We start from the raw sequence: 15,150 nt of genomic DNA on the forward strand, positions 1-15,150 counted from the left end.
GTTGCCATTTATTTAAAAACAAAATTTAGGAAATGAAACCAGAATAAAACAGTGAGCTCAGGGGCACTCTCTGCAATCCTAGTCACCTGCACTCCACAGAGGAGGGCCTGTCCTTCAGCCCCTGCCTGTCCTCCTGCCATTGAGGACAGGAAAGAGAAATGGGAACAAAAGTTGACGCCACACTGGGCCCAGTCCACAGCTGTGGCAGGGACGGATGAGGAACCGGGGCATCCCGGCCTGGGCTCCATGCCTGTGCAGGAGCCCCCAATGAGCGGAACGGACTCGGAGGCCATCGGCCCCTCCACGGCCCATGTCGTAGCACCAGGCGGCAGCCCTGCCTACCCTGCTCTGCAGGCTGTGGCCCTGAGGGAGGGCCGCTCCGGCCTGAGCCCCAGCACGCATCCCTTCCAGCCTGCAGTTTCCTTGCTCCAGGCAAAGACTCATGTGGCCAGAAGGACACCCCTTTGCCTCAGTCCCATGACCCGGCCTGCTCCTCAGTCCACAGGGACCTCTGGGGGCGTGAGTGGCTGTCCCTTCCCAGGAGGTCACTGACACACGTCGTGGTCCTTCCCTTTTGGGAATTCCCAGGAGTCCGAGTGGCCCATGACGTACCATTTTATTCCAGTGCCACCGTTATTATTATTATTATTTTTTTTGAAATTACACTCTGAGATTACAAGAGGATAGAAAAGTTCATCGAAAACACATTTCCCTCTTTGTCCTTTGCTTTGCTGGCACCTATGCAGTAATCCTAGTGCCGTGCACCTCAGGCCCTGCCTCCGTTATTTTTCAAGTTAGCTGTGTAGCACCTGAAGGGAGAAGGGAGGAAGCAGAGACAGACCCTCGTCTCATAGCTCGGCTCTAGCACACGTGTGGCTTTCCAGGGCCCACAGCGTGGAGATGACCATGCTGGAGCTTCCCTCAGCAGTGGGGCCCGGCAGCAACCAGAAGGCCACCTTTGCTTGCGTGATCCAGCGGAAGCAGCTGCGGCCCAGAGCAGGTGGGTGGGCTGAAGAGACAGCGCATGGTGGGATGCAGTCAGGACTCATCATTTTCAGTTTTTGAGAGAGGGTCTTGCTATGCAGCTCAGGCTGGACTTGGATTCATTCTGCAGCCAAGGCTGGCCTCAAACTTGTCGCCATTGTCCTGCCTCAGCCTCCCGAGCACGGGGGTTACAAGCATGCACCACCTCACCTGACCTGGAGAGGTTTTCAAGCAGATCTGCAGAGCCTTTGAGCCCTCCCCGCATGGAGATGTGGTCTGTGTCGCTCTCCTTGAAGCTGGCAGGCTCTGTGGTTGAAATGACAGCAGGGCAGACCTCTCGTGCTGGGTCCCAGGAGTTTCCCTGTCCTCGTAGGGGCCACTGCAGGGCCACCACACCAGGGGATGACAGCCTCATGTGTGGGCAGGGGCTCCACAGGCAGCAGACCTGCAGAGCTCCTGCCACATCCAGCTGTAAATGCCTGGCTGGGGGACCAGCCTGGACATCCAGCCTAGTGGAGTTTGCTGTATCATAGCCCTAGGGGACATCCAATGCCACCACAGGACGGGCCATCCTGGCTTCCGGGCCTCCAAACTTAAAGGTAAAGCAAAATGATGTTCTAAGCCCCAGCATTTCAGTATAATTTGTTACCCAGCAACACTATCCATAACACCCCGTCTGGGAAGCTTATTTATTAACGCCCCGGAAAATCCTGACAAATTACATAGCTCAGAAAGATCCAGCAGGCTCATATTATGACAAATCCAAATTCCCAGTGTTCGAAGGCCACATGGTTGAGAGACCAAGGTCACACGTTGTCTCGGTCCTTTCAGGCTGTGATAACAAAACACCACTGCAGGAGTGGCCTAGTTATGATGACTCTCCTTCTCAGTTGGGGGTCTGGGATGTCCCAGGCCATGCCCCAAGGGCTGGTATCCCGTGAGCTCACGTGGTAGGAGGGGAGTGCCAGAACCATTCTAGAGCCCACGGCGCCTGGTCACCTCCCGACAGCACCTCCTGGTGCCCTCACTGTGGAGATGAGGCTGCAGTGCAGAGCCCGCAAGACCTGCACATTCTGGCCGCCGCAGGGCTCTGACACCAGGTTGCCAAGCCCACCCGGACAGCCCAGGGTCTCTGCTGCCCAAGCCTCGGTGTCTCCCCCTTCCAGCTGAGCTGGAAGATGCCCTGAAGCCCAAGAACGGATAGCAGCCTTGGGGGCTAGGCAGGAGGATGGGAAGCCACAGGAGAGGAGAGGGGGGAGTGACAGTCTCGAGGTCTTGTGGCTCTCGGGGACTCGGCAGCTCAGCCAGAGATGACAGGCTTACAGGCCGGTGTCCCCTGGCTGTGTCTCTGCCAGCAGTGACCCTGGAGTGCCTGTGCTGGAAGGGGTGTCCCCAGAGCCCTCCTGGGCCAGCAAAAGGCTGGTGGGGCAGTGTACAAAGCATCTTGAAGCTGGCTGTGGTAGTACATGCTTGTAATTTCAGCACTGTGGAAACCGAGGCAGGAGGATGACAAGTTCAAGCCCGTCCTGGGCAATTTAGCAGCACCCTTTCTCAAAGTTTAAGGTTAAAAAAAGGCCGTTGTTTAGCGTGATGGTCTGGGGTTCAGTGTCCGGTACTGAAGAACCCTTAAGTGTCTTTCCAAAGGCAGCAGTCAGCTGACAGAGCTGTAGGTGTGCCACTATCAACCGAACCCCGTCCCCATGGGCCTGCGAGCGCTGCGACCCTCTCTGCTCCCTCTGCTGGCTGGGTGTGGAGGAACGCCCCCCTTTATTCTGTTCCTCTGTCCCTGAGGCTCACTGACTGGTTACAGGCAATTGCAGCCTAGCAGGCAAAAAAGAAGGTTCGAATCCCCGCTCCTCCTCGGAGTGCCCTGGCTGTCGATAAGTGCCTTGCGTCCTCTGTGTCCCACGCACTTCCTTGGCAAGCCAGGCGGCTGGTGATGGCGCTGATGCTGTGGGCAGAGCGTGGCCTGAAAGTGGCTGTTGTCCTCCCTCCTCCCTGCTGGGTTGTCCTTTGCCAAGCCCGGGGCTTGCTGTTGGCCAGCAGAGCACACAGAAGGTTAGGCAGCGCGGTGAGCCGGTGCTGGCCCGGGGCTTCCCAAAGGGAGGGGCAAAGGGGGCCCTCATGGCTCATCTGCACCGGAGCCGCGTCAGCGTCTTGGGCAGGAATTTCGCGCTTGTGTGCATGTCCCCATGCTTGTGTCCCCTTACGCCACCACCCACGTGGGTACCCGGACTCTGCTCAATGCTGCACAGCACACAGTGAGGTCTACAAGGGTGAGTGCCGGTGCTGCGTGCAGGGAGGTGCCCTGTGGACCGGCCGCCCGCGCTCTGGGCACCAGCACAGGCTTGCACACTGTAGGGCCTCATGACATGGCTGAGAGGGAACACGGGTATCCCTTAGCTCCTCTGGGGTCGGTTCCTACCGGGCCACCAAAGAACCTCAAGTTGCGTGCTGCAACCGTGATTTTGGCCCCAGATTCAGTAGGGGAGCTCCCTGGCCAGAAAGTGCTAAGTGCGTGGCCCATGGACGCTGCCCGCTCCCCAGAGTTCCTGCCTTGTGGCTTGGAGCACCGCTTTCGAACCCCGTGCCCTGGCCCGTGTCGTTTGCTACAGTCCCGGAGGTCACTTCCCGAGTCTCATTCTCTGCTAGAGCTGCAGAGAGCGGGATCTGGAAGGCGCTCAATGAAAACGACTTTTATGGTCACGGCAAGCAGCCGAGCGCCCCCTCCCTGCGAGCCCCACTGGGACTCACCGCCCCCTTGCCCACAGCGCACGCGCCTCCTTGCGGCCGCCAGGCTCGGGTGGGGCGGGGCCTCGAATGGGGCAGGGGACCCGCGGCCCAATCAGCGCCACCAGTCCCCATGGGGGTGTGGCCTCAGAGTCTGAGCCGTTTCAAGAGCGAGTACGCGTTCCCCAGACCCACTCAAAGCCCTCGGCGCGCCCCGAGCCTCGTGTTGAGAGCCTCGCATAGTTCGCCAAGCCGGCCGAGCCCGCCGTTCCCGCGCAGACTCTGCTGCACACGGGAGAAGCCGTGAGGTGTGGTAAGTGTGGCGTAGATTCCTTTCGTTCGGTGCAAGCTGCGACCCACTCTCCCGAATGTCCAGGGTCCAGAGTGGTCAACGGGATGCCATCGCATGAAGCTTGGCGGACACTGTAGCGAGGGCTCTCCAAACGTGCAAAAGCCTTGCTTTGAGGCCTGCTCTTTATAAATGAGGAAACTGAGGCACAGCAGCCAATCTTCTGGCATCGCAGTCTCTGTGGGCACCCTGGACTCCTGGGAGAATGCTGCTTTGACCTCCTTGTCTGCTCATTCAGGATTGGGTGGTCCTGTGCTCCCTCACAGTGGCTGATGTGCCTGGAAGCTGGCGAAACATGTGGCAGGCTAGAGAGGTCCGCCTACATGTGGGGCAGGCAGGGTGGTCACAGGCAGGTGCCTCCTGGCAGTTCACAGGGCCACGCCCCTTTAGAGTTCCATTGGAAGCAAACCAGGGAGATGACTTCCCATATTCCAGATGGAGAGTCCAGGGCAGAACCGGACCGGAGCCCGGCGCTGGCGCTGCTGGAGCTTCAGGGGCGTGGCTCAGGTGTGCTGCAGGCAGCTCCTGCAGCGCTGGGGCACATGCTTTGGGGCTCCCTAGCTGGAGTGGGCACTGCTTCCTCGGAGACTTGGGCTGAGGACTGCTTCTGGATCCTGGGCTTCTGTGCCCCAGATGGAGAGAGCCAGGCCAGCAGAGCTGGAGCTGCCCCACACAGCGCTGGTCCGTGGGCACACAGGAGGGGCTCAGTGGGCACCTGGGCAACTTTCAAGCTAAAGGTACGTTGCTGGTCTGGAGAGCAAAGCCGTGGAAAGGAGACCGTAAATGCCCAGCTTGGCCAGCTTCTGGGAGCAGGTATGGGCTCCACTCAGCCTCCAGGCTCCTTGCCCACCACTCCCCTCCAGGTCTGGATGATGGTGCACGTCGCACGCGTGCCAGGGCTCTCCGTGCTGATGTCCTGCTCTGCCCACATCTGGCTGCCTGCATGTGGCAGAGAAGCAGGAGATGTGCTGGATTGCAGCTGGGGCAGGTGTAGGGCCTGAATGCTCAGCGCACCTGCGGCACACCTGGCAGTTGGGGAAACAGAGGCCCTGTCGAGGGCAGCATTTGCCCGAGGTGCCCTGGCTGGTGTGTGGCATCTTCAGCTATGTGAGTCTTGGCCCCTGGGTCCTGCCTCTTCTAGGACCAGTCTGCCCGTTGCCAACCCAACCTCTGATGCTAGCCTTTGAATGGGTTTGTTCAGTTGGAAAGGAGCTCAGGTAGAACAGCTGGGCACTGGATGCAGGAAGGAGGCCAGAGAGGGAGATCTTGACTTTCCGGAGTGCCCTGTGATGTCAGAGCGGGAACTGTGACGGCATTTACAATAACACTGAGCTGGTTTGCCTGGCACTTGCAGGGCAGCTGTGCCCAGGGTGCTCAGGAAAATGTTGCTGGCAGCTCTGGAGGTGACCCTGTTCAGAGGAGCTCTCAGAGACGCAGGTTGACCCAGGCTGTGCCCAGCGTGCAGGGCTGGGGCTGGGAGGGCCCCACCCTGGCAGCGCCTCTGAGGCTCCCTAGGAAGGTGCTCACTGTGGCAAGCCTGCCCGTCACTGGGACTCCCGGCCTCGGAAGGTGTGTGCTGACAGGGAGCTTGGGCTCAGCTGGAGACAGGTAGGGGCTCGGGTCAGCACTGGCCTGGGAGTGCCTCTGGCCAGGGGGAGTCGAAGGACAGAGTAGTACAGGGCTGCTTAACACCTGGAGCCATTCCTGGGGGGCATGAGTGACGTGATGTGCATTGGCAGGACCCCAGCCCCGACCTCCTCAGCCCTGTGGAGGCTGGACCATCCCTCACCCCGGCACTGGCCTAATTTGCTGCCTCCGGGAGGTGCCTCCCTGTCTGCTGCTCCAGAGAGAGGTTTTTTTTTTTCCTGATTTCCCTGGTTTTTGATGAGTCCCAGATGTGCAAACAGCGTCACTCAGGGGCTGAGGGCTGTCCGGAAGAGGAGGTGAGGCAGGCGTGATTTCCTTCCACTGCATCTCCAGCTTGTTGAGTCCAGTCGGTGCCTGGACTGCCACGGGATGGGGACGCAGAGCACCTTGTAAAGTCCCAAGAGGAGCACACTGTGTTCTGGGCAAGCGGAGCCCAGCCTGTCACGAGGTGGGTGGGGATGGCAGGGGGGCAAGACGGACTGTGTTCTTTGTTTAATTTTCCTTGGAAAATAGCTATTGTGGCAAAACTCACACACACACATAAAATTCACCATTTTAGCTATTGGAAGTACACAATTCAGTGGCTTTTAGTGTTTGGCAGTGGTGTGTGGCTACCCCGCTCCCCAGTCCCCAAACATTTTCACCATGCCATGAGGGAATCCTGTACCCATGAGGCGTCAGCCACGCCACCACCCCCATCCCTGGCAGTCTACTCTGTCTCTCTGGATGTACAGATTCTTGACATTGCATGTGTCAGAGTCAGTGTGCGGTCTTTGTGTCTGGGTGTTTTTACTCAGTATCATGTTTTCAAGGGTCATCTACTTTATATATAGCAGAATATACAGTATATACATAAAATATATATCACAGTACGTAGTATATATGAGAACCTCCTTTGTTTTTCATGGCTGAATAGTATTCCACTGTACAGCCAGAACACAGTTGTCTATACCTCCATTAGTGGAAGCATGGCTGTCTCCTACCCTTGGCTATTATAAATTGTCCCTCTCTGAACATCTGGTGCAAGGCTGTGTGGACAGCTGCTTTCATTGTTCTGGGGCATGTCCCTAGGAGTGGAGCTGCTGGCTCAGGGTGACTGCACTGTGCTCTCTTTCCTTCGCTTCCTTAGGAAGCACAGCTCAGCAGATCCCATCGCAGGATGTGCTGCGGCCCCCGCAGGGACCCTGCATCTGCCCCACAGCAGCAGCTGGCTGGGAATCCCACGTGGGATGCAGTCCTGCCCTGCATCTGGCTCAGCTTGCAGCGGTGGGGACTCTGCCCGACACTCCCCGAGGGTGAGGACACCGTGGTCCAGCCAAGGGCGATTTATCTCTGGTTGTTTTGAGCCCTGCGTCAGCTTAGACAAAACCACAGAATCAGAGGAGGAAAGGCCTGATTAAGGATTTTGCAACTTCTGGACCATCTTTGTGAAAAAAAAAAATTGTAAATTACAAAATCCCACATTTTCAATCTTAATTTCTGGTCGATGTCCCATTCTGAGAGCAGAGAGATTCCAGAGGGAAGGATGGCCACACTTGCTTCGTGCCTACAGCCTCGAGAGCCTAGAACTGGCCCTGCCCCAGAAGCTTGCGGCTGGAAAGAGCCCCGCTTGGCTCTCCAGGGCCGGGAGCTGGTGCCTGGCTGCAGCTGGGTGCCGAGCCCCAGGGACGGGTGGGATAGAAAGGCAGCACGGGTGGCAGGGGCAAGAGGACCGGGTGGAGGGGCAGGGGTCCCCAGCAGGCATGTGGGGCCAGAGAGCAGCACAGGCCCTGCCCTTGAGCGTGGCCCATTGAGGTGCCCCAGCATGTGCCCCAGCAAACCCCAAAGCCCTTCTGCTCCTGGGGACACAGAGGCTCACACAGATCCTCCACCTGACAGCCTCCTGCCCTGCTCAGCCTTCCAAATGAAGCTGCGGCTTCCCGGGGTCCAGCTGGGAGGCGGGGCTGCCCTGGGCTCCTTGTGTCTGTTGCCCTTCCCTGCAGAGGGGACCAGGTTTCTTCACCAGTGGCAGAGCTAGATGGTGACCTTCTTAAAATAAATTTCTTGGAAAGCACACACCTGTAATCCCAGCACTTGGGAGGCTGAGGCAGGAGGATTGCCACGAGTTCAAGGCCAGCATGCACTACATAGCAAGAACCTATCTCAAAAGCCAAACCAAACAAAAACAAAATGAATTAGATTTCTTGGAACCCCAAAAAGCAAGTCATCTCAAGTAAAAATGCAAACTAGGCATGAGGACAGGTAGATGCAGGAGGGTGAGCAAAACGTGGGAAGGGGCTGTGAAGGTTGGGTTTGGGGAACCCTGAATGATGAGGAGAGAAGATGGGCTATGAGAATCTAGAGCAGGGCTCCCCCAAGTGGGTTCCCCAGGCCAGTGGTGGCACCCAGGACCCCAGGAGAAACGCAGATATTCAGCCTCGCCCCCAGCGCCTCTGGGCCAGACTCAGGGTGTGGAGGTGGTCACCATTTTCACAAGGCATCCAGGCTGACACCTAGAAAGCTGGTTGGCTGCAGACCAGCCGTGGGGTCTTGCAGACTAGAAAGGAGTTGCATGGAGGGTGACAATGGCGCGCACACACAAAGCCTGAGAAACCCCACCCTCCCCTCCTGTACAGGTCCAGCAGGTGTGACAGTGCAGCACCGAGCAGGGAGGGCCCCTCAGCTGCATCCTGGCCTTAAACACCACACAAGAGCTTGTTGCTGGCCATTTAGAAGCCTGACCCCTGGCGCAGCCACCACACAGTGGCACTCAGTGCCTGAGGCTGGAGGCAACCCAGGGCCCCAGCCCTGCAGGAAAGAGCTTCTCCTGGGGAGACTGAGCCCACTGCCATCTCCTGCCAACACAGCCGCCAGGGCTTTGGCAGCAGGCGAGGTGAACCAGGCCCTATCTGGAGGGCAGAGCGTGGGCAGGCTGCAGCGGATCTGGGTCCAGGCAGTCCCAGGCTGTCTGGGCCCGGCCCAGGTCTCCCCTGGGGCATTCGGGGTAAGGCCCCAGGATCTCTCAGATCCATGCCCAACACTGCTTCTCCAAATCCTTCCTTCCAGCAGCCTGGATGGCTCATACTCTTAAACAATGAGGGCTCCTTGTCAGAGGCCACCATTGTAGAGAAGTGTGATTGGATGTTCCTGCACCGTGGGGTGCTTTTCTCACACAGGAGGCCACGGAGCACCCCGTGAAGCCCTGCAGGCCTTCATGTGGTCTCCAACCCAGGGAAACCGTTCCCTCTCCCCCAACAAGGCTGCCTCCCTGGGTGGACCCTGCGCCCTGCATGTTTGATCACGAGAGTCAGAGCCCGTTTGTGTTGACTAAACTCAGCACACAGCAGAGTAGCCTTCAAGGCCTGGGGGTCCCGGGAACCCCATCCCTCCCCAGCTGTCCTGGGCCTGGGCCTGTCCCTGGTCACACCCAGGTGCACACCACAGCCTACAGTGGCGCAGCCCCTAGCCCTGCAGCTCTGCTTCCTTGAGGCCTTGCCCCTCCCCCACCTGTCTGGGGCCTCCCCCACCCCACCCCCAGCAGGCTCTGTCTCACCTACTTGGAAGATCCCCAGTGCTCCCTGGCACTGCCCCTGGGCCCTTTTTCCTGGAAAGAAGCCCCGTAGCTGACTCAGCCCTGCTGGGGTCCCCAGCCGGGTGCATCGTGGCATTCTGGCTACAGCTTGTCACCCACAGCAGAGGCACGGGGCACCCCAAGTCCACCCCAGGGAGAAAAGACACAAATGGCTCTGGCTGCCTGGCTTGTAAAGCACACTTTGTGTGACCTCTGTCCTCTCCCTGGAGCAGCTCACCATGTCAGTGATGGGCTGTCTCACCAACCCATAGCCCTATGGGGTGACTGGATTCGAACCCAGGCCTGAGCCAGGGCCACGCTTCCCACCCTGTCCTCTGTGTCCAGCTGGTCCCCTTCTTCCTGTGACTCAGAGAGCCCCTGTCCTTCTGCGGAGCACTGCTGGGGACCTCGTGTCCAGGGAAACAACCCACCCCTGCAGGAAGAGATGGCCAGGAAGACACGCGGGGGGTTGGGAGGATGCTGACTGATCACCAGGCCCTTTGAAGCGGCTTCTCTTACGAGCATCTTGGCTTGCGTGGAATGTGTCTGGTTTCTTTCTTTGCACAAAGTAGGTTGAGTGAGTGGTGAATGATTGTTCTCTTCTCTCTGCCTGGAATTTGGTGTTTTCCCAGCGCCGAGCTAAAGCATACCCAGTGGCACTGGGCCTGCCGTCTGCTTGGTGAGCGGCCTTGCTTGTGGGGAAGCTCGGGGAGTGGCCGCAGAGCGTGGAGCCAGCCTGTCGTCTCCCCGGGGCCTGGCCCTGAGCCTGTCACAGGCTTTAGGAAGCTGGTGGGATCTGGAGGCTGAGACGGGCCTCCCTCCCACCTCCCCCTGTCTGGGCGCCCCAGGGTGGTAACGGGATGTCCTGCCCGCCCGGGATCTTCCCGCCACGGCCTCATTCCTGGAATTTCTGGGTGGTTTGTGGGGACGGCTGGGATCTGCCCTCCGCCTCACTCAGCCTGCGAGTACTGGGTTGGCTGTGAGGAAGAGCAGACAGGGAAGCCCGACCCAGGCCAGCTGCTGCCCGCTGTCTGGGGCTATGGTTGGCACTGCCTGGCCACAGTGGGGCCTCACCATGTGGACAGCCGTGTTGCTGGGGGAGCAGACCAGCCCTTCTGTGCAACCACAAGGAGAGTATTTAATCTTCCTTGAGCCTCAGTTTCCTCATCTGTGGAATGGGTAATAATGGCCGCAACCCCTGTGTGGAGAGGTGGGAAGAGAGGAACCAATGTCCCGCCCTTGACACCTCCTTGGGGAGCCCTCGTGACTGGGTCACCACCCAGGTCACAGGGCCACAAGCAGTGGGAGGGCCAACAGCCACTTTCAGAGAGGCTGTGTCCAGCTCAACACAACTGCCAGGAGACATTAAATGGTGTAAACTTGGTAACGCACGTGTCTACTACATTCTACTGCTTCTCTGTCCCCAAGGCTGTGGCGCCTGTCATCTGTGGGTGGCGTCTGGACTTGGAGGCATACACCGAAGGGCTCGGGGAGGGGTGGGTGACTGCGGTGGATGGCCAGGGGGCTAAGCCCGGCTAAAGACCCCACAAGCCGGTCCATGTGGCTGGCACAGAGCCGCAGGGGACAGGCAGCACACAGAGACGACCCTGTGTCATCGCCAGCTGTGTGAACTGCCAGGCACCATGGGCCCCGCACACCTGGCCCGACGTCGCTTTCCTCTGCAGTGGCCACTGGGCTCCACTCGCTCCGTGTGGCATCCAGCGGGGGTGTGCATTTTCTCTCAAGCATCAGACACCTAAAAATGGTGTTTGCTGAAGGCCAAGGCCGAAGAGAACTGTCCCCTTACAGCTTACCAGCTTTCCGTGGCCTTTTGAACTCCGTCCCGTGGCTGGCGGTGGTACCGCCACTGTTCTGGTGGCTGCCCCCGCTGCAGGCTGCTGCTGCACATCACGGTCACTGCCCATGGCTGTGGCCCAGCCTCCCTCTGCCACACAGGTGGGTGGGCTGCAGGCCCAAGAGGCTGAACACTGTGCTCGCAGCCCACAGCTGGTGAGGGGCAGTGTCGGATGGAACCCAGGTCTCCTCCCTGAGAGCCTGGGCTGCCAGCCGCAAAGCAGGGATGTGGGGGGTGCACTGGTGTGAGTAACCCCAGTACTTGGGAGGCTGAGGCAGGAGCACTGTGAGGGTGAGGCCAGCCCCGGCTGTACAGTGAGCTGGCCAGTGTGGCAAGACCTTATCTCAAAAAACAAAACAAAACCAAAGCCCAAGCAAGCAAGAAGAGGAAGAAGGAGAGGAGGAGGAAGAAGAAATCGGACACAGCCCTTATATGGTCCTTCTGATCTGGTCGAGAGGGGAGCTGAGCTTTCATCCCCTAAATATTTACTGAACAGCAACTTGTCAGACGCTGGCCACTCAGCGCTGAGCAAGCCCGGGCTTCCAGGAAGTGGCTGAGGCTGCAGGGGCTAATCCACGGCCAGCTGGAGGGAACAGCATGTGCAGGAGCAAAGCTGCTGGGTGGGGCTGGCGGCCAGGACTTTCCCAGTGGGGACACAATCTTGCAGGTGACGCAACAGCATGCCCTTCCCATCCCGTGCTGTGCACTCAGTGCGGCAGTGGCTTGGTGGCAATGCTAGCACCAAGGGGACCCCTGGGCGCGGAGGTGTGTCGCGGGCCCCGAGCTCAGGCTGGCATGCAGCCTCGCTGGCACCAGGCTCTTGTGCTTGACCCCGGGCAGCTAGAGGCCTCTACCTGGAGGGCCACTGTGCTCTCAGGGCTGTGGCCATGCCGAGCCCTGCAGCCCTGCGGGCCCTCAACAGTGGCAGCCAGCAGCCACAGATGGCACTGCAGGGCCCTGCGTGGTCAGGCCCCCTTGTTGCCTCATTTGCTGGAGATTTCCCACACAGAGTTAGCACACTGAAGAGATGAGGCTCCCGTAACTGCAGCTTAACTGCCCTGCTCTGGCATCACCCTTCACCTGGAACCTGATCGCAATTTGATCCTGGTCCTGTCACTCACGCACGCACGCACGCACGCACGCACCCACGCCCACTTTTCTTCCTTTTCGCAGTGTGGAGATGGAATTCAGGGCCTCGTGCCTGCTAATCAAGTGCTGTCCCATATCTCCAACCTTGCTTTAAAACGTAGGTAGGTCGTATCAGCACAGCGTAATAGTCTACAACCTGTTGTTAAAAACGGCCATGGTATTTTATGCTGACGCATAGCCCAGGCGTGTGTCTTTTATCTGTAGCCTAATATTCCACCCCTTCTGACTCACCACTCCCTGGGCCAATACCGTGAGCTGTGTGCTCTTGAGCCTGATCCCAGCTCTTGCCTGGGTGGTCACAGCAGGGTCACATGAGCCACTTGGTGTCCCTCATACTGCCACAGCAGAGTGAGACAACTGAGTGCATGTGACGCTGGAGCAGGGCGGCGGGGTCAGCCCCTCCTCCCTCGCCTCACCCCTGCCTCAGTGCTTTGAGGGCTCTCCCTGGAGCCCGGCCTGCTCCGTGGGGATGTGAGTAGATGGGGGATGGAAGCCTGGGGGACCGGGATGCCAAGAAGGTCTTGATTTCATTCCCAGCCAGGCCAGCGGGCACACAGAGTTCTCCCCGGGGAACCCATCCCAGCTCTGGCCCAGAGAAGTGGCCTCCAGGGACAGCGGCACCCACGTGCTATAAAGGGGCCTCACAGGCTGAGTTGAGACCCTGGCGGGCCCAGCCGCAGCGTTCCCGGAGTTCCTTGGCTCCCCATGCTGCCGGTGCCTCGGCTCTGCTTCCTGGAATGCCCATCCCGGCCTCTGTGTCTGCTTCCATCGTGGGAGTCCTGCCCCCCAGCCCCTGTGGCCACCAGCCCCATGGGCGGAGGCCAGCCTGAGACCCTGTGTCTTTGTCAGCCTTCTCCCCAGGGGGGCCTGCACCTCTTCCTCAGCCCCCAACCCAGCCCCGACCTCCTTGAGGTCCCCCTCATCCCGCACAGCTCAGGGAAGGGCATGGGTGCTCAAGACCTCCCCAGAAGGTGGCCCCTGCCTGTCCCCTCTCTTCCTGCCCCAGCATGAGGCTGTGGTGCTCAGAGCTGACCTCAGCCTCTACATCTCCACTTAGCAAGCAGTTAGTGACCTGGGCTGGCCCTATGACTCCCGCAGCCTTGGTGTGCTCTCCTGCACGACGGATTAGTGGCTCTCTGCCCGGGTGTGAGCTGTGACAGGCAGCTCCCTGGTGTGGGCAGTGGGTGCCAGCTGCTGCCTCTGTGAGCTCCTCTTGTGAGCACTGGGCCGCCCCAGTGAGCCCCCAGCTACCGTGTGAGGCCCCCGCCCCCCGCCTGGCAAGCTCAGCCCCAGCATGTGTGACAGGCTCCCTGCTGCATGGAGGCCAGGAAGGACTGGGTGGTCTTTAAACGCCATCCTGGCCCACTTTCTGTGGCTGTAACTGGATGCCTGAGGTTGGGCAGTTTATAAAAAAAGTCTATTGGTTCTGGAGCTGACATCCTGCGATTGTCGTCTCTGGCCCTGACATCAGCAGTACCTCTTGAGACTACTCTGTCCCTGTCTCTTCTTACACTGCCTTGGCCCCACCCTCTGACCTCAGCTAACTCTCCCCACCCCAAACACCATCAGCCTGGGACTCTGGGCACATGGTTCCTGTCAGGTGACCCTTGGGGGCCTCCTCAGGCCTGGAGAGGCTCTCTGTGGTGTAGGGTCTCCGGGACGCAGACAGCGGATCAGGGCCTGTGCTGGTTTGTGGTAAACTGAGTCCGCCATCCCAGGGAGCAGGCATGCCTTGGGCCTGGCTCACAGCGGGTCCTCCGGGGACATCAGTGAGTTCACAGACTTGCCTGGGCGCATGCGGCAGGGCCTAACTTGAGCCCTCGTAAGTGGGAAGGCTGGTTCAGAATCAGTGATGCCCTCGGCCCGTCTCAGGGTGGCTCCCCTGGCCACAGCCCGAGGTCTGTGCCCCAGCTCCGCCCTTCCAGTCATCATGATGTTGGACGTGTAGCCTCTGTGGGCCTCAGTTTCCTCATCTGCAAAGTGGGAAGAAGTGCTCTTGTTCTGGGCACTGCCCGAGCCCACGCGTAGCTGCCTCGGCTCCAACCTCTGCCCTTGCCCCGTTTCCTTCTAGAGCCTTCAGTGCCCAACTGTTCCTGGAGCCCCCGCTGCCTGGTGTCCCCAAGTCCCTGCTGTGGCGTGGAGCCATGAGCTGCATTCCGATTGTCACCGTGCCCTTGGGGCTGGCGCTGCTGGTGTGCGGCGCCCAGGGCTTCCTCCTGCCCAACGTGACTGAACTGCAGAAGCTGCTGGGCCGCTACCAGCAGGCAGAGCCGCACGTGCGCATGCGCAGAGCCATCCCCCGGGAGGACCGCGAGGAGATTCTGCGGCTGCACAACAAGCTGCGGGGCCAGGTGTCCCCGGCCGCCTCCAACATGGAGCACATGGTGAGTGCCGCCCACCTGCCCCTCCCCCTCCAGGCAGGAGCAGACTTCTGAGACAAGGTCTCACTATGCACCCGGGCTAGCCTTGGACGCGCAGTGATCCTCCTGCCTCAGCCTCCTGAGTGCTGCCTCGACATGAGCTGCCACGAGCTCAGTTTCTAAATGGATTTCATTTTAATGAGGCTGCAGCACCTGCCTGCGATTAGGGTTAGCTGCTTCCATGTTGGGCAGGGCAGGTCTCACCACCAGCTGTCCCGGCCCACAGACCCACCCTCACCTGGCCCTGTCTCCTTCCCTGCAGACCTGGGACGAGGAGCTGGAGCGGTCCGCAGCAGCCTGGGCTGGGGAGTGCATCTGGGAGCATGGGCCCACCAGCCTGCTGGTGTCCATTGGGCAGAACCTGGCTGTGCACTGGGGCAGGTAAGAGCCACCGTGTCCCCGTGCGCCTGTGGGTTGGTGTCTGTGTCCAGAGAGGGCTGGGGATAGCAGAAGCAGAGAGAGAGAG

At 59.6% G+C, this 15,150-nt stretch overlaps 1 protein-coding gene across 1 annotated transcript in view; it reads left to right on the forward strand.

The window, feature by feature from the left end:
• The first annotated feature begins 3,909 nt into the window (after window positions 1-3,909).
• Crispld2 (cysteine rich secretory protein LCCL domain containing 2) overlaps window positions 3,910-15,150 on the forward strand; it is a 39,025-nt gene continuing 27,784 nt past the window's right edge. Inside the window, exons 1-3 of the mRNA XM_004644968.2 lie at window positions 3,910-4,027; window positions 14,336-14,648; window positions 14,947-15,065. Of these exons, the coding sequence (XP_004645025.1) occupies window positions 14,409-14,648; window positions 14,947-15,065 (359 nt within the window). The 5' untranslated portion in view covers window positions 3,910-4,027; window positions 14,336-14,408. The remainder of the gene's footprint in view (window positions 4,028-14,335; window positions 14,649-14,946; window positions 15,066-15,150) is intronic.

Source organism: Octodon degus, unplaced genomic scaffold (assembly GCF_000260255.1).
Source record: "Octodon degus isolate 3935 unplaced genomic scaffold, OctDeg1.0 scaffold00215, whole genome shotgun sequence".
NCBI classification, from domain to species: domain Eukaryota; kingdom Metazoa; phylum Chordata; class Mammalia; order Rodentia; family Octodontidae; genus Octodon; species Octodon degus.